The 19,799-nt window shown below is 43.0% G+C and overlaps 1 protein-coding gene across 4 annotated transcripts in view; it reads right to left on the bottom strand.

Annotated features, from left to right (window-relative positions):
- Nucleotides 1–19,799, bottom strand: part of LOC137434551 (phosphatidylinositol 4-phosphate 5-kinase type-1 gamma) — a 101,821-nt gene that overhangs the window by 80,413 nt on the left and 1,609 nt on the right. For all 4 annotated transcript variants that reach the window (XM_068127686.2, XM_078785665.1, XM_078785667.1 and 1 more), the window contains exons 3-5: nucleotides 11,546–11,638; nucleotides 7,489–7,619; nucleotides 6,795–6,912 (exon numbers count right to left, since the gene is read on the bottom strand). In XM_068127686.2, the coding sequence (XP_067983787.1) occupies nucleotides 6,795–6,912; nucleotides 7,489–7,619; nucleotides 11,546–11,638 (342 nt within the window). The remainder of the gene's footprint in view (nucleotides 1–6,794; nucleotides 6,913–7,488; nucleotides 7,620–11,545; nucleotides 11,639–19,799) is intronic.

The raw sequence follows: 19,799 nt of genomic DNA on the forward strand, positions 1-19,799 counted from the left end.
AATTAAATAACTCATCAATTCATTCATTAATCAAAAAACAAGAAATAGCGTTTTTGACAAAGTACTTGCTCACTATTGTGCCGAAATTTCAGCTTCCTAGCTCAAAGGATGGCTGAGATATCGCCCGGACAAACAACCAAGAAAACAAGCATAGATACATTCAAAGTACACCGCCCCCATGCCAAATAATTAAATATCTCACAGCGCGGCATTGCCGGGGCGCCTGTGGCGGCAGTGCAGCTCACAGAGAGTGCATTGGGAGGGAGATAATAAGAGGTGTGCAAATAATTGATTGATTAATTGCATAATTAAAATCAATAAAAGATTATCATAAAATATTTTCGTAATCTATTGGCTAATAGCATAACTAAACAACTAGTGCTTCATCTGAAGATGTATCTTTTAGAAATTTAATTAAATAAGGAATTAATTTTAAAAAATCAAATAATTAATTGATTAATCAATAAATAATTAATCGATTAAATGATTAATCAATAAATCAAAAATATCCTTGAGAGCCACACCATCTGGTCACTGTCATGTCCAAATATTAGCTTCCGAGCTCAAAAGGTGCCCGAGATATTGCCCAGTAAAGAAAGAAAATAAATAAATAATGATCATAAAAAATTAAATAGTTAATGAATTGGCTCATTGAATACATAAACCACCACCATTTCATCCGAATCTTTAACTTTAAAAAAAATTAATTAATTAAGTCTTTCATCGAATAATTAAACAATTAATAGATTAATTAATTAATCAATAAATAAAAAATACCCTTTACAGCCAAATCACTTGGTCATTGTCATGTCCAAATATCAGCTCCCAAGCTCAAAAGGTGCCTGAGATATTGCCCAGATGAGAAATAAAATAAAGCAATAATTAATAATGAAAATAAATAAATAATAATCATTAAAAATACTAGGGCGTGCCCGTACTATATATATATCTAAAATTATATCCCCCCCCCTCTATTTACATGAAATGGTTTGGTCCATTCGCAAAGCCAAAGCGAACGGCTTGCGAGTACGGTGACGATCCCCCCCCTCTATTTACATGAAATGGTTTGGTTCATTCACAAAGCCAAAGCGAACGGCTTGCGAGTACGGTGACTATACCTTGGGAACCACTTGTCCGATTAATTTCAAACCTTGAAAAGGCACATCCTCGGGTCCCCAGCAATATACCTGGCAAGTTTCAAGTATATCGGACCGGTAGTTGTCGAGAAACAGCGGTCGCATACAGACAGACACACAGAGATTGCTGGAATTATAGATAGACTAGGACGTGCCCGTACGTGGGCCCGTTCCTTGCCAAAAAAAAAAAAAAAAATGTCTTCGCCCATGCATGCATGGGCGTGCCCATGGGCCCATGGGCGTGCCCGTAAGTGCGTGATGTGACCGTACAATGAATGTATCGTCCCGACGCCGCAGCTCGGATGGCGCTGCAGTTAATCGGGCCTGTATCGGCAGAGTTATTATAAACGTGTACTACAATCGATCGTACCTTACAGCGTCTGCTCGCCACGTTCACGTCGTCACTATGACTATCCGTAAGTCCGGAAGTGACGTCCTCATTTGACTGTCCGGAAGGTCGCATATCGCAGTTACGATGAATCGCAAATTAGTTTTAATTAGTTTTAAAACATAGTTTAACGCCAACATAGCGCCAACATAACGTACGGGCACGTACGGGCACGTGAAATAAATGAATACGCTCTCAAATGTGCCGTCCGAGGCAGAGTCTGTTCGCCACGTTCGGCACACGTGATAGCTCGCTGCTCTCTGATTGGTTGAATCGTTTTTTGGACATAGCTCGGTAACTACTTCTCCGATTAATATGAAACCTTGAAAAGGCACATCCTCGGGTCCCCAGCAATATACCTGGCAAGTTTCAAGTATATCGGACCCGTGGTTGTCGAGAAACAGCGGTCACAGACAAACAAACACACAGACACACAGAGATTACTGGAATTATAGATAGACTAGGGCATGCCCGTACTATATATAAGCTCGGACGTGCCCGTACGTGGGTGCCCGTTCCTTGCCAAAACAAAAAAAAAAAAATAAATAATTCGTGTAGGGGTGTGTGTGTGTAAACATCCTAGGGCGTGCCCGTACGTGGGTGCAAAAAAACATGCGTGCAAACAACAACAACAAAAAAAAACTTTGAAACCACGTGGCAGTAACGACCACAGAACCCCCCTCCCTCTATTTACATGAATGGTTTGGTCCATTCGCAACGACCACAGAACCCCCCCCCTCTATTTACATGAATGGTTTGGTCCATTCGCAAAGCCAAAGCGAACGACCACAGAACCCCCCCCCTCTATTTACATGAATGGTTTGGTCCATTCGCAAAGCCAAAGCGAACGACCACAGAACACCCCCCCCCTCTATTTACATGAATGGTTTGGTCCATTCGCAAAGCCAAAGCGAACGGCGAACGGCTAAATCGCCATAGCTCGGTAAGTACTTGTCCGATTAATTTCAAACCTTGAAAAGGCACATCCTCGGGTCCCCAGCAATATACCTGGCAAGTTTCAAGTATATCGGACCGGTAGTTGTCGAGAAACAGCGGTCACAGACAAACAAACGTACAAACGTACAAACGTACAAACGTACAAACGTACAAACAGAGATTACTGGAATTATAGATAGATGAAAGAATTAATCAATTCGCTAATTTCTCTCATCACCCCTTCCTGTTCTGGCTGGAGTTCCCCAAGGTAGTGTTCTGGGCCCTGTGCTTTTTCTGGTCTTCATCAATGATCTCTCCGACTCTCTGGAAAATCCTCTCTATCTCTTTGCTGACGACTCCACTCTCTGCCGCTCCATTCCTCATCCCTCAGATCGGCAGTCTGCAGCCTCCTCACTCTCTGCAGACATGGACAAAATCAAAGACTGGTCAAACAAGTGGAACATGTCTTTCAATCCTGACAAATCTCACACTCTTACGATGTCTCTCCGAAAAGACCGACTGGACAACCCTCCCATCCACTTTCTCAACAATCCTCTCAAAGAAGTTCTGTCACTCAAGCTTTTGGGTCTCACTATCTGCCATGATCTTTCTTGGGAAAACCACATTTCCAAGCTGGCCTCCAAAGGCAGTCGTCGACTGGGCATCCTCCGTCGTGCGAAATCCTTCCTTGGCACACCTGAGCTCCTCACCACATACAAGGCTTTCATCTGCAGCTCAATGGAATACTGTTCCCCCTTCTGGGCCGGTGCTCCTGCCTCACACCTAGCTCGGCTTCACGCTGTTGAAACCAAAGCTTTCAGAATCATTGGAATCTCCTGCGATGAAGCTAACTCCGAGGGCCTTTCACTCACTCACCACAGGCAGGTTGGTGGTCTTCAGTCGGTCTTCTACAGACTCCTCTCCGGCCGAGCTCACCCAGCTCTCTCTGTGCTCTGTCCCCCAAATATTCCTACAGGTTGCACAAGATCTGCCAGCAACCCTCTTATGGTTAAACTGCCAACATCTAGGCTCTCTGCTCACCTTCACTCTCTTATTCCCCTTTTTTCCCGCCTCTGGAACAAACTCCCCCACTCCCTTCAATCCCACTCCTCCCTCCAAGTCTTTAAAACAGCTGTTCACCACCATCTCTTATCTTCCCCAATCCAAAACCTTGATCTTTTCTACCCCCGCTAATTCACCCCAGATACACTTTTTCGAAATTCCAACTTCTTTCCTGGAAGTCCTTGCAGTGTCCATATGTTTTATGCCTCTCCCACCTCCCCCCAAGCCCTCTCCCTCCCGCAGTTCACTCAATGTCCCTGCTCTCAAGTGTTGTGTTTGTGTCCTTCGCCCTCTCCCCATCTTGTCTACCGCTCCCCTTATTTTGTGTTTTATGAGTCGGTTTGTGTCGGTTTGACATTTTGTGTGATTAATGTTAGCTCTTTCACGAGCCTCGATCTTGTATATTACTTAATTAATCATACATAATCATTAAATTAAGTAAATAAGTACTTAATTAATCGCTAATCATTAAATAACTCATCAATTAATTGATTAGTCAAAAAACAAAAAAATACGGTTTTTGACAAAGTACTTGCTCACTATTGTGTCGAAATTTCAGCTTCCTGGCTCAAAGGATGGCTGAGATATCGCCCGGACAAACAAACAAACAAGAAAGCAAGAAAACACACAACCAGAGTGAAAACCGAGTACTCCCTTTCAGCGTGCGTCACTGCCGAGCCCCCTTCGGTGCCCGGCAATGACGTTATGCAGCACCTGGGGATGGCAAAGGAAAGGTACGGTGTACAACAAGAAAACGAGAAAGCAAGAAAACAAGAAAACAAGAAAACAAACAACCAGAGTGAAAACTGAGTACTCCCTTTCAGCGTGCGTCACTGCCAAGCCCCCTTCTGTGCCCAGCAATGACGTTATGCAGCACCTGGAGATGGCATAGGAAAGGAGCGGTGTACAATATATGCCATTCAGATGACGTGTACTTAAGATAGGGTGCTAAACAGACCATATTGGTTCACAAGTTATCAAACAGAGTGACCACTATATTCGTCATGGGTGTGTGTCTGTCTGTCTGTGTGTCTGTGTGTCTGTGGCATAACTACCCGATTATATCATCCGATCTTGATGAAACTTGGGTGGGAGGTTGATATCATGATCTAGTTTTGTCCTGCCAAGAGTGGGCATATTGCGTCCATTGTGGGCGAAGGGACGCCCAAAAAAGATGTCTTTTTAGGGGTAATCGAGTTCAAGCTACATCTTCTCCGTGGGAGTTGGTGGAATCTGACAGGGGTTTCGGAATTAGGTTAGGCCAATGTCATGTGTCTAGCCCCATGGAGCTCGATTTTTCATTTTCGCCCAAGGTCAAGGTCACGAAATTTAGAAAAGTCGATTTTTGATGGTTTTATTACATTGTTCGCTTCCTGATAGGGTGAAATGTCGTACATGATCTTATATTATCACATACATCATGAAATACAAGTTTTCCAACAAATTTCAGAATCCTTGACCTTTGAACTTTGAAGGTCACAAACGTCAAATTTTCAAAGTTGTCGGAATCGAACCGAATTTTCGGTATTGTGTAGCTAACTAACCTCATAACATTGCTCATTGAGCATAGTCATTGAATACCGCTCGCTCGTGAACCATCGTCGTCTCCCGAGTTTTTTTTGTGTTTTTTTTGCATACAAGATCGAGGCTCGTGAAAGAGCTAACATTAATCACACACAAAAATCAAACCGGCACATAAAACACAAAATAAGGGAGTGGTAGACAAGATGGGGAGAGAGGGGGAAGGACACAAACAACATTTGAGAGCAGGGACATCGAGAGAACTGTGGGAGGGAGAGGGCTGCCAGAGTGCCAGAAAGAAAGAAATATACTCTATAAAACTAATTAATTAAACTCTACACACCATAAATATATTCAAAGCCGGTTATCATGAAAAGTATACAGGCTAGAAAAAAAAGTAAGAACAGATTTGGAATCGGCATCCAAAATCTATTGGAAGCACATAGAAACATTCTTGATGATTTTTACTTGTTGACCAGTAAAATTGGTCCATGCATGTCCAAGAAATGGATGGGGACACGTTTAAGTAACAAAATGGCCGCCAGTCGGCCATCTTGGATTTGATCCAAAAAAAAATGATGTGCATATGTAACCCATCATTTATTATCGGTGTGCCAAATTTGAAGATCAGGAAAATGCATGTCCGAGAAATGGTTGAGGATGTGTTCAACATCGGGTTTTTTTACAACTAAAATGGCCGCCAGTCAGCCATCTTTGATCGCATCGTGAAACAAAATGATGTGCATATGTACACCGTCATGTATTGTCTTTACAGCAAGTATGAATAAAATCGGTCCATACATCTCCTAGATATGGTTGCGGATGCACGGACGGACAGACGAGACCAAATGCATAAGCCCCCGATTTGGACTAAGTGCAACGGGGGCTAATAATTATGCGACAAGACATGGTAACTCGTATAATTCTCACAAAGGGATATTACTCGTGTTTGTACATTTGTGATAGGGATTTGCGATAGTGTGACATTTATATTTTCATGCAGCGAGCACGTGTAGGACAGCAGCAACGCCCTCTGGTGGCTTACAACTTTTAAAGCATTTGCAGGGGTGACCTATTTTGCATGGTGTGCTATTCCACTTGTGCTCCAACAACACCTCTGAGCAACATGGTGGATGACATACAGGTACTAGCTTCAATATTTTAGACAATAAGATGTCCAGACTAAACATGTGTCAGTCTTTAATAGAACACAGGCTATGGACCAAGCATAATCAACACACAGTACCCGACTCTGGAGCTTGGTGAATTCATAACCGGATGGCACAAGCGAGTAAGGGCTTGCTATTAAATTTAAATGTACACTTTTTACAGTTAGGGGAATGCTTTTTTGGCTTTTTGGTAGCATTTTATGATCCCATTACAAGTTGTTCTGGGGGCATCAAGAGTCAAATCACAACGTGTGGGTTGTCACATGCAGACATCAGGCAGGACCTGGAAGATTACCATCTCTCTGAAGGCCACTAGTGAGCCGGGTGAATTATTAATCAGCAAATGAGCAACGACAAGGTAATTTTCCTGAGTAGCTCAGTTTTCAGAAGCTTGGAATGAAAATCCATGAACCTGTGACCTTTAGCCACATTTGATTCCGGTTCAATGTCCTCACCAAAAGGTCACCACCATGTCAATTGTCACAAGTCTTGCATGAGGTCTGTATGATTAGAACAATCATGGGCATGATGAGCCTAATGCCATTACCGTGTGCCTACCTTGCAAAAAGAAATTATATTTACCAAATAATCATCTGGTCTGATCCCAAAGAGTTCTCGGAAGTAGCGAAATGCCAAAGGTGCGTACGTTTTGAAACGGAAATCTGAGAAGTGATGGGCTGGAGTAAGATTACTTCCTTCACTGAAACAGAAAATACACAAAACAGACATAGCAAATATCAAAATCATAATCATCATCATCCGTTTTGTCAACGATAATGAAATAGTTGAAAAAAAAAAAATTCATGTACTTTCTATCTGTTAATGTAGCAAATAATGAAGAAATTTAAATATTCATGTACTTTCTAAAATTTTGAAGAACAGAAAAAACGAGTCGATACATAAGGCTATAAAATAATAAAAACTAGTTAATGCAAACCTCAGTTGCTTGGATGAAAGCAATCTTGCATTACAACATACATTGCATAAAGATGGATGACAACAACAGAGCACATCAGTATTAAAGAATGAATCCGAGTGTGAAAAGATTCGCTCCGAGCACAACAGAGTATGCTCTGCTTCATATGAACAAGATAAATTGTTTTTGGAATCGGTCAAAATAAATGTGTCTCTCCAAGCAGACTCGTATTAACTGAACAATGCAGAGTGAACTAAAGTCGAGATTATTTTATCTAGGCAATAAAATGTACAAAATGTACAAATGCTTGAACAAAGCCGAAACTACAATTGTCCAAAATCGAAGGCAGTGTCCACTTACGCGGGGAAGAAAATGCTCTCGACAACGTAGAAGTCTTGCATGAGTACGTCACGCTCAGCCTTCGAGGTGAGGTTCCCCACCGTGTATCCAATACCCAGCTGGATGGCACCACGAAGTGCAGATGAGGTCGTCTGAAACAGCCCAATGCCTTTAACATCAATTCATTTCAAATGGGATTTGAAGGCGATGTATCTATAAAAAAAACATAGGGGCAATACCTCTGGGCTCACCTGGTATAACCAGGAAATCGCTGGTAGGTGCAGATGACCCACAAAATAATTAACAATATTTATTGCAAACCCTCGATTTCCTTAATGCCAAAAACAAATTTTAATCCATCACGGGTGATGAATGTTATGGTCAAGTTTCATCGAAATCGTGTGTGTAGTTTCAGAGAAGAAAACAAATACATATTTTTTGGGGGGGTGTGGAGGGGGGGTCAAAACCATTTAGACCCTCATAGACCACGATTTTTTGAATGCCATGAACAAACTTTTGTCCATCACGGGTGATGAAGGTAATGGTCAAGTTAAATCCAAATCGAGAGTGTAGTTTCGGAGAAGAAAGCAAATACCTATTTTGGTGGGCAAACTACCCGTAGACTCCCTCAGACCCTCATATTTTTTATCCCGTGAACCAACTTTAGTACATCATGGGTGATGAAGGTTGAGGTCAAACTTCAGGTCAGGTCAGTTTTTTGGGACTGCCACTAGTAACATGTAACCCAGGGCTATCTGCCGCATTGTCGACAACTAATCCGACGCCCCTCACTGGCTTTGATGGAGGGGAGGGTGACTGTGACACCTGCCAGGATGAAAAACAACACCTGGCAAGGGTGGACGAGCTCCCAAATGGAGCCAACGGCCATCCAGTAAGGAGATGGTATATCCTAAAAAAACACCCATTCGGTTTGGACCGGTTCAAGTCATGCCAAAGATTTTAAAAACGGTACGTGCTGTTTCCTTGCTTGAAAAGGATAGAGCACGGACAACCCCCATCGGTTGGTGTCCATGGGGAGGAGGAAATGCTTTGCTGAGTGTGGTGAGAAAAGCGGCGCCATTGTTGAAATGTCGCTGGTACCCTGGTTTTGTATCCCAGTGATAGGATAGATCTGGTGTTAAAATGTCGCTGGTACCCAGAGTATCCCAGGAAGTGATGGCACTTTCCCCAAGCTCAGTGGCTGTGTTAAGTGTTTGTCTCATCAGTATGTCAGTGTGTGCGTCAGCTCTACTACAAGCCTTAGCCCATGTGTATTTTTTTTTTTTTACCTCTGCCACAAAAGGTGGTTACTGTCCTTTGTTTATTTGGTGGAGGTTTTGGTGGAGGTTATGTTTTCACCCCTGTCTGTCTGTCTGTCTGTGAACAAGAATTCTCAAAAAGTTGTGGACAGATTCAGCCGAAATTTGGCAGAGGTAGTGTATGTGACACGGACTAAATGATTACATTTTGGTGAAGATCCTGATTCGGATATGGCTAGTAGAATTTTTTTAGTCATTCTTCACCATTGGGAGATTCTTCACCATCTCAGAAAGTTGTGGACGGATTCAGACGAAAATTGGTGGAGAGGTCGTGTGTGTGAAAAGGAAGAATTGGTTCGACTTTGGTGAAGATCTGAATATGGATTCGGATACGAGAATTATTTAATTTTTAAGCGATTCTTTACCATTGAGGGATCGGGCAAAAAGCGATATATAACATGATATTTAAAAAAGTTATGGATGACTAAACTAGGTGGACGAGTTGGTTAGGTGACAAGAACAAGCACATTCGATTTTGGTTCAGGTCCGAATCCAGATCCAGCCTATCATTGGGATGCAAAACAAACTGTTCAGCCTGGCGGAGGTATGCACACTACCGAGTGCCGTTCTTTTTAACTCTGTCTTGCCTGGCAGTCAAACAAAATTGAAAATCATTCCAAAGAGGAAACTTGCAGTTTTTAAAATCATAAAGGACACAAACAACAGGCACAAACAACTAATGTAACGTGTTATACAGGGTGATGTGAAACGCGCTGCATCAACGGCGGTAAACTCCTGAAATTATTTTTCCTACAATCTTTAAAATCATTGTTTTATTTAAATATAATTATGTACTTGAACACTGTAGAACACAAATCACCTTTTTGACACTTTCAAAACCCTTCCGTTTAGCAATAATTGGACAAAATATTATGGCATTTTACATCATCTCGACCAATCAAATTTGCTGCTCGCAGACCCCGCCATGTCTTTTATGGTGTAGCCTGTAGAGCAATGCCGTCTGGAACAGCGTTTGTCTGTCTGTATGTCCTTCACAAACGTCCACCAATCAGAGCTGAGGATCTGGTCACGTGACAGGGGGACAGAAGATCCTCCACTCAGCAGATCCAAGCCTGGCTACACCGTTGTTAGACTATCAGTCTTGTTTAAAGATTGCGTGGTGTTATGGTGTTTTATGAACTCTCTAGTTCATGCTTGCGACATGCTAACGCATGTTGAACAGTAATGCCTCATTGTTTTTCTTCAAAACAAGTAAAGATATTCAAATGAAACAAAGTGTAGTACATAAGTTAGTTCTTCCCACCCATGGGTGTGAGGTTTCATGATTCTGACACGATGTCTCAGTGCTACGTTAGTCAAGATGGCAGAGGATAGCATGACAATGTCAGTGCTGTGAAGTGTGAAGCACTGGAGATGGAAGTTAGTTAGGATGAATGACGGAAGATGGGAGTTGGGATGAATGACCGGAGATGGGAGTTGGGATGAATGACCGGAGATGGGATTTGGGATGAATGACCGGAGATGGGAGATGAGGGTTGGGATAGCCGATGTTAGATGAGTTGGGATGAATGACCGGAGATGGGATTTGGGATGAATGACCGGAGATGGGAGATGAGGGTTGGGATAGCCGACGGGAGATGAGTTGGGATGAATGACCGGAGATGGGATTTGGGATGAATGACCGGAGATGGGAGATGAGGGTTGGGATGACTGAAGGAGGATGAGAGGTGGAATGGCTGATGAGAGATGACAGTTGGGATGGCTGAAGGGAGAAGAGAGTTGGGATGACTGACGGGAGATGGGAGGTGGGCTCTGACTCCGTCAGATTTTAATCTTTTCCCTAAACGTACAGAACACCTTCATGGAGAACATTTGTTTTACAACAATGATGTCAAGGCCGCTGTGAAGCTCTGTTTAAGTCAGCAGGATGCACAGTTCTATAGTGACCACATCACAAAACTACTTGAGTGTTGGCAGGAATGTGTGGACCACAATGATGATTTTGTTGAGAAATAAAGATTGTTGTTCGTATCTGTCTTTGTTTCATTCAAATATCTTTACCTCTTTTGGAGAAAAATAATAGGAGGGATTACTTTTTAACATAGCCTTTTATGTTCCCAGACCTATTCAAAACATTTACATTCTTTATGTATGTTCACCAGAAAAACAATTTATACTCCATTAATGTGGTTGGCTGACAGGATGGCCTAGACCCTAGAGGTACGAACACTCGCCTCTAAGCTGTCTAGCCTGGGTTCGAATCCCGACCCAGCTATAAACTGCAAGTTTGGTGTTTCACAGGCAGGATGATTCATCAATGTGTGTGCCGTCCCTCGGATGGACGTCAAACTGGGAGTCCTGTCCGCCAGCATGGGTTGGTGGACGTTAAATATCCCAGGGTGTCCTTTGCAAAGAGTAGGCGAGTATTGCCGGCAGCATGGCCAAATTCCTGCCCTAACTAGGCGAATGTCAGGCCCGGCCAGGCCGGTTCATGAAAGACTTGGGCCAAGCTTCCCTCGGCCGACCCCACAAGGTGGGACAATAGTGTCCGTTAAAGAGAACATCAAACAAACTCCATTATTGCGGTGTTGTAATTATTGGGTGTTTTTTTCTGTGTTGTGAAGTGAGCAGTGGTAATGAGTGCCGTCCATGTGAATGCTTAATGTCCAGTTATGTGCAAAAACGGTTCTTTCACAAAATTGCAAAGGCCCCTTCTCCTAGACTCTGCATCAGCAAATGTCACAAGACTATGATCGGTGATCATCATCTACAAATGGCAATAACGTCGTCCAACAAACCTTTTTATACGTTGTCTCTCCCATGGCATCCACTCCTCGATGTCCAATTTTCTTTGATGGTTGACCACCAATCTGGCTGGACGAACTTGGCATCTACAATAAAATAAAATTGCTGAACAACCTTCCCCTCCACAGAAAGAGATTTGCTGCAAAACTATTATTACAATAACAAGATAAATCGTTTGTGCAAAGAGGATGCAATTAAGAAATCAATCATGATTTGTGCCGTTCTTCCATCATAAACAAAATTGATACGATACAAGTATGACGACAGGCATGCCAGGTATAAATTCTTCTGAAAGCAAAATGTTGTAAATGTTTAAAATAATCACAATTATCAACAAAGAGAACACCAACAGTTTACAAATGGCACCCATTATGGAATAGGAGAAAAAAAATAGTTAACTTTATCCAGGCTCTTACAAGAGCTTACACACAGAACGTGTCAAATTTCTTTGAAAAAAATGCCCTGGATGAGTTGATGTCAGATACAGTAGAAATGAGAAACCAGACTAGAAGTTTGTACAAAGGGAACAGGAGACAAGAGGGGTAGAGAGAGAGGGAAGCACAACAACAGTATAGAACAGGGACATCGGGAGAACTGTGGAAGAGAGGGCTGGGGTGGGGTACACGGGATAAACAAGACGGACACTACAGGGAATTTCAGGAAAGAAAACGGAATTTGAAGGAGATTGGTTTGGGGTGTATTAACGGGGGTAGAAAATATAAAGGTTTTGGATGGGGAAGATAGGAGATGGTGGTGAACAGCTGTTTTAAAGACCTGGAGGGAGGAGTGGGATTGAAGGGAGTGGGGGAGTTTGTTCCAGAGGCGGGAGAAAAGAGGAATGAAAGAGTGAAGGTGAGCAGAGAGTCTTTATTTTGGCAGTTTCACCATAAGAGGGTTGCTGGCAGACCTTAGGTGTCCTGCAGAAATATTAAGGGAACAGAGCACAGATCGAGCAGGGTGAGCTAGGCCAGAGTGGAGTTAGTAGAAGACAGAAAGACCACCAACCTGCCCACAGTGAGAGAGTGAAAGACCCTTAGAATCAGTTCATCAAGGGAGATTCCAATGATTCTGAATGTTTGGTTTCTACGGCGTGAAGCCGAGTTCGATGGGAAGCAGGAGCACCAGCCCAGAGGGCAGAGCACTATTCCATCAAGCTGCAGATGGAAGGTTTGTAAGTGGTGAGAAGCTCAGTAGTGCCAAGGAAGGACGTTGCATGACGGAGGATGCCCAGACTGCAATTGGCTTTGGTGGCCAGCTTGGAAATGTGGCCTTGCCAGGAAAGATCATGGCAGATAGCGAGTCCCAAAAGCTTGAGTGACAGAACTTATTTGAGAGGAGTTTTGAGAAAGTAGATGGCGAGTGGGGTTGCAGACAGAGATTTTCATTCTTTTCGGAGAGACATTGTAAGAGTGAGATTTGTCAGGATTGAAAGACATGTTCCACTTGTTTGGCCAGCTCGTGATTTTATCGAGGTCTGCAGAGAGTGAAGAGGGTGCTGCCTCCCAATCTGAGGGATGAGAGATGGTATGGCACAGGGTGGAGTCATCAACAAAAAGTTGAAGAGGATTTTCCAGATTGTCGGAGAGATCATGGATGAAGATTAGAAAAAGCACAGGGCCCAGAACACTGTCTTTTTAATGGAAATCTCCCCAAACCAGGCATAAAGCCACTCTAGGTGAAGGGCTAAGAAAAAGACATAAAATGTCATATCCCCCATGGTTTTAGTATTTTTGCTGTATGGAGTTGAAGGCGTCAGTCGGCCATTTTTGCTTGCATTACAAAACAAAATCTTCTCCATATGCATACTCATGTATCGTCTTTGTGCCAAGTTTGAACAAAATCGGTCCATCCATAAATGTCTGAGAAATGGTTGAGGACATGTCCAAAATTGTTTTTTCTACATCTAAAAGACCGCTGGTCTACAAGGCGGCCATCTTTAATCACATCACAAAATAAAGTGAGGTGCACGTGTATGCCATCAGGTACCATGTTTGTGCCACGTTTGAACAAAATCAGACCATGCATGATCAAGAAATAGTTAGGGACACATTTAAGTAACAAAATGCAAGTCAGTCGGCCATCTTGGATCTGATCGCGAAGGAAAATGATGTGCACATGTAAGCGATCATTCATAATAATCTGTGTGCCAACTTTGAACAATATCAGTAAATTGTTCATATGTGTGTTGTACCGTCCACCAAACAGTGATGACTCCATCTACATCTCGCTGTCTGATAACATGGACCAGCTTCTATCTACTCATCCCAACTCTCTCTTCCTCATATGTGGTGATTTCAACTGTCATCATGCCAGGTGGCTGGGTGTGGGTACCTCTCTCACCAGCCATGGGTCCTCAGCAAAGGACTTTTCGACCAATTGGGATTGACATAATCTGTCAATTTCCTGACCCGGATCTCAGTCAATGCAGCATCTTCTCTTCTAGACTTGGTTAGGACAAACTTCCCTGCAAATGTCTGCTGCTCTTCTTCTGCTCCAATCGGTTCATCTGATCATGTGCTTGTTAAAGTGGATATCTCTCTGACCATTCTCAGAGAGCCTCCTCAGCGTCGACACATCTGGCATTTCACTCAGGCCAACTGGCACGGTCTTCAAGCAGCCATCAATCATCTGGACTTGACTCCCATCTCTACCGCCTCTGACATCAACTCATCCTGGGAATTCTTCCAAAGTAAATTGCTCTCGCTCATGCACTGATTTATCCCATCTCGTCTTCAGTTGTCATACCCTTCCTCCCGCCAGTGGTACATGGAATCTTGTGGTGAGGAAGTTGCCCTGAAACAACTTGCCTTCGCCTCCTGTAAGGCAAATCAAACGGAAGGCAATCTCATTTCCTTTAGGCTATGAGCCGAGGGGTCGACCATGCTCAATCAGAGGGAGGATGGCTAACAGTTATTTTTGGCAAGGCCAAGGTCCCTAGTGCTGAAAAAAATGTGATAGCAGTGTGAAACTCTTAGCCGTATCTGTGTTATCATCACATTTGTCAGATCACCCATTTATCGCTTTTCGGGTCATTTTTCCCGCTTAAGATTTAGGGGGTGGGGTTAGTTTTTTGGCTCTCAAATAATATCACGTGTATATATCAGCTAGTGTGGTATATCAGGTAAAAGGTTATTGAATTACCTTTCAAATGATGTATAGAAAGTGCCTGTGTGATCTATAGTAACCTCTTTATAATGATTATTAAAACATAATTATTTCCACCAACTCTCAAAACTTCATCACAAAATCCCCAATTTTAGGAACAAAAATAGGCAAAAATCAAAAGGTATGTAAAAGGTATGTTTCGATTTGAGACACACATACAGTATAATTAGAGTCAATATCCTCACACATATGATCATGATGTGCTATGAAATTCAATGCAATATGTGTAGACATGCTAATACGAATGTTGTCATCAATGTCAATATTTTCATTATATTTTAGGTGATTTGCAACCATGACAGCGGTGCACGACATCTAATGTATTTCTCTTTGTAGATTTGTTGGTGCAGAATACATTTTTAAGCAACTATAGCAACTGATGCTAATTTGTAGTAGTGGTGGTGGTGGTGGTCTCATTCGATATTATGCGTCTTTCCAGGTGAGACGGTGGTGGTGATATTGGTGGTGGTGAAACAGAATGTACCGCAGATAGACAATTGAACAAATACTTGCAATGGAGATTGCGATCACTCAGAAAGTTCCCAAGGACGTTTGTATCATTCATAAGCTATCGTTAGATGTCAAACCAGAAGATCCGCTCATAAGCCCTCAAACATTCGATTCGTGGACTACATTGCTGGATGCGGCCAAAATACGGAACCATGCACCCATTCTCGACCTTGCTCAGTCGCTGCCAGAGAAGGAGATTCCCCGAGTATTCTACCACAGGCAGTGCAGGAGCGTGTTCACCATGAAGCGAGATTTGGAAGCACTGAAACGAAAAGCTGAATCCAATTTAACCGACGATGCTGCTGCAACATGTTCAGCGAGCAAGAGACAAGCCAGAAGGGCATCTTCGGAATCACGCATCTATGAACCGGATTGTATATTCTGTGGAAAGACTAAGTGGTGCAAGGGAACGTCATCCCGTGAAAAGTTGAGCAAGGCTGTTGATCTGAGAGCAGATGAAACACTGCGAAACAGCGCCGTGCGTAAATGCGACACGAAAATCATGGCTGCCACAAGTAGAGACATTGTGGCAGCTGAAGCACGATACCATTTCTCTTGCTACAGAAGTTACACGAGACCAAGCACTAAAGATGCACATGACAGAAACACGGCCGCCACAAACGAATCTGACTACACTGAAGAAGAAGCATACAATGAGTTGCTAGTATACATCCGGAACCATATAATCCCGAATAAGGAAATTGTTAGGATGACAACGCTGGTAGAGCACCTACAATCGATAATGACATCAAGAGGGTTGCATGGGATAAGAACTGCTACAAGAAAAAACCTCGCACGGAAACTGGAAACTGATCTTGGAAATAGCGTTCACATCTTTCAAGACAACAGTGGAAAACTGATTGTCGTACCTGATAATGTAACACTACAAGATGCTGTCAAAGAAATACAAACACTTAAACAACAACTGAGCATTTGGAAAGGGAAATCATCAAACATGTCCAAAGTCATTGATCAGACATCGACACACATCAGATCGATGATAAGGAAGGATAACAAACCAACTCCATGGCCCTATCATCCAGCCGACGAAGACAATGACTCTTTCGTCGTTCCCGTCTATCTCCAGCGCTTTATGCTTGGCCTCTTGACTGGAGATCCGGAAAACGAGCTTCCATCAAACAGGGTCATCCTGCTGATGCAATCTTTCAGCCAGGACATTATCTATGCAGTGAGCTGTGGACAACAAAAGCCTCCGAAACACATGTTGCTCCCATATGCAGTTAAGACTCTCACAGGGAACATAGAACTAATTCGCACATTGAACCATCTTGGACATGCAATATCCTACACTCAACTGGAGGAAAATGACACTGCACTATGTCTTCAAAAACTTGCAGCAAACTTAAATGAGCAAACAGTCCTACCAAGCAGCATCCAGCCGTATGTATTCACAAACTTGGCATGGGATAACATTGATAGACTGGAAGAGACGCTGACCGGGAAAGGAACAACACATCGAGTCAATGGCATTGCAGTGCAGGCCAAAATGTATGGACCACACCTTCCAAAGGAGCCACTTCCGAAGATCGAGAAGCTCAAGCAAAGAACAGTCTGCATAACAGAAGAAACACTGCCTGTCTACATTGCAGGTGAACGTGTTGGGCCTCATCCACTACAAACATTATCAACAGCTGCAGCGGAAAACAAGATGGCTATGGAAGTTGCTCAAATCAAGAATCTTCTTTGGGTCATTGCCCGTCAGGTGGACCCAGTAACACAAAAAACACCAAGTTGGACAGGATTCAACATCACCGTCAGGGCATCTATCAGCGTCTCTCAGGATATTGTTAGATATATGCCTACAATAAATGCACCAGCTACAGAGATGTCCACAGTCGCAGAAATCTTGAAGCAGTCTGAAAGCGTCCGACAGATCCTACACTTGCAGGACATGTGACACACAAAAAATGTATGGTGAGAGTGATGACAGTTCGGCAGAAGACGATGAAGAAGACGACGATGATGACGAGGATAACTTCTGAATTGTAGAACTGTATGGAGAAAGATCATGTACATATGTGTAACAAATATGGTGTACGCTGAATTGATAAGTCGTGTATTTTACGGTATGATGTCTATAAATATATGTTGCTTAAATAGAAAGTACATCGTTTTCCTTTGGTTTACTTTATGTATAGCTGGTAATATAAGAGAACCATACAACACTACAAGACTAAAAACGTTTGCATGAATATGATGTAAATTATCTCGCCAAGTTAGGGTACATCAGGATACATACATATACATGGAGTAGGTTAATCATCACATGCATCATACGTCTGTGGTATATTCAAGAACACCACATACAGTTTGGTCATAATGCCTTCATATTTTTAGAATTAGACATTTCTGACACCAATTTCAGTACTTTTTGGCCTATATATGGCTGACATCCCAATATTATATATACTATTTTTAGACCAATAATGGTATACAAACTATATACATGCTGTCGGTCAAAAATCGTAAAATGTAAATCAATATATCATAAGAGCGGAAAGATATACATTTATGGATTTTAGGTCATGGTTACAGCAACTACTGTATATTGGATTTTCTCATCTTTATCAAGGTGTATGAGATTTAAGGCCCAAATTTGACTTTAATCATACTGTGTGTTCCTCAAATTCAAAAATTCATTTAATATCTGCCAAACTGAATTTTTGCCTAATTTTGTTTTCATTGGGGATTTTGTGATAAATTTTTGAGGGTTGGCGGAAATAATTATGTTTTAATGATCATAAAGAGGTTACTATATATCACACAGGCACTTTCTATACATCATGTGAAAGATAATTCAATTACCTTTCACCTGGTATACAACACTAACTGATACATATAGGAGATATTATTTGAAAGCCCCAAAACGAACCCTACCCCCTAAATCTTAGGCGGAAAAATTACCGAAAGCGTTATTGGGGTGGTCTGACAAATGTGATGATAACACAGATACGGCTAAGAGTTTCACACTGCTATCACATTTTTTTCAGCACTAGGGTCCCTGGCCTTGCCAAAAATAACTGTTAGCCATCCTCCCTCTGATTGAGCATAATGTCGAAAATTTGAGGGTCTGGCTCATAGCCTACTTTCACAAAGCCCAGAATAAGTGTTTTTCCACCCTCAGGAGAGTCAGGAAACAGTATCTCTCTACTCTCAAGACTGAGCTCTCAAACCTGTCTCCCTCTTCCAAATCCTGGTGGCGTCTGGTCAAATCTGTTTCTGGTGTTTGTTCTCCCTCCATCCCCTCCCTTACCTCAAATGGCTACACAGCTGACTCCACACGTGAAAAAGCCGAATGCCTCAACTCTCTGTTTACCTCAAAATCTTGTGTCCCAATCCCATCTCTCTCTGTTCCCACCTTACCCAGTCAAACCCAACTGCTCCTGGACTCTGTGTCCTTCTCTCCTGACAAGGTGGAGAAGTTTCTGTCAATCCTCGACTCTGATTCTGCAACTACACCAGACGGCATCAGCCCACCGGTCCTAAAATCCTGCTCTGCCGCTTTTCCACACCCTCTCTCTGTTCTCTTCACCCTGTCTTTTGCTCAAGGTCATCTGCCATCAGCTTGGAAATCAGGTAACATTACGCTTTACACAAAAAAGTTGCAAAAACAGATCCTTGCAACTACAGACCAATCAGCCTGCTTCCAATTATCAGCAAAGTCATGGAATCTGCCAATCATAGTCTCACTATCTGCCATGATCTTTCCTGGGAAAACCACATTTCCAATCTGGCCTACCAAGCCAGTCGCCGACTGGGCATCCTCCGTCGTGCGAGGTCCTTCCTTGGCACACCTGAGCTCCTCACCACATACAAGGCTTTCATCCGCAGCTCAATGGAATACTGTTCTCCCCTCTGGGCTGGTGCTCCTGCCTCACACCTAGCTCGTCTTCACGCTGTTGAAACCAAAGCTTTTTTTTGTGTGTGTGTGTGTACAAGATTGAGGCTCGTGAAAGAGCGCACATTAATCACATAAAAACAAACTGACACAAAAAGCATATGATCAAAGGAGCGTGAGATAGGATGGGGAGAGAGAGGGAAGTACAAAAGTAGAGAACAGGGACATGGGGAGATCCGTGGGAGGGAGAGGGCTTGGGGGGAGGAAGAATGGGAAGGGGGGGGGGGGGGAGGGGGGAGAGGTGTAAAACACATGGACACTGCTCGGACTTCAAGGAAAGAAGTCGGTATTTCAAAGAAGTGGATCTGGGGTGAATTAACGGGGGTGGAAAAGATCAAGGTTTTGGATGGGAGAAGATAAGAGATGGTGGTGAACAGCTGTTTTAAAGACCTGGAGGGAGGAGTGGGATTGAAGAGAGTGAGTGAGTTTGTTCCAGAGGCGGGAGTAAAGAGGAATGAAAGAATGAAGGTGAGCAGAGCATCTTGATTTTGGCAGTTTCACCATAAGAGGGTTACTGGCAGATATTGAGCGTCCTGTGGGAATATTTGGCGGACAGAGCACAGAGAGAGCTGGGGGAGCAAAGCCTGAGAGGAGTCGGTAGAAGACAGAAAGACCACCTACCTGCCTGCGGTGAGAGAGAGAAAGGCCCTCAG

This window comes from Myxine glutinosa, chromosome 10 (genome assembly GCF_964187855.1).
Source record: "Myxine glutinosa chromosome 10, kmMyxGlut1.1, whole genome shotgun sequence".
NCBI classification, from domain to species: Eukaryota; Metazoa; Chordata; class Myxini; order Myxiniformes; family Myxinidae; genus Myxine; species Myxine glutinosa.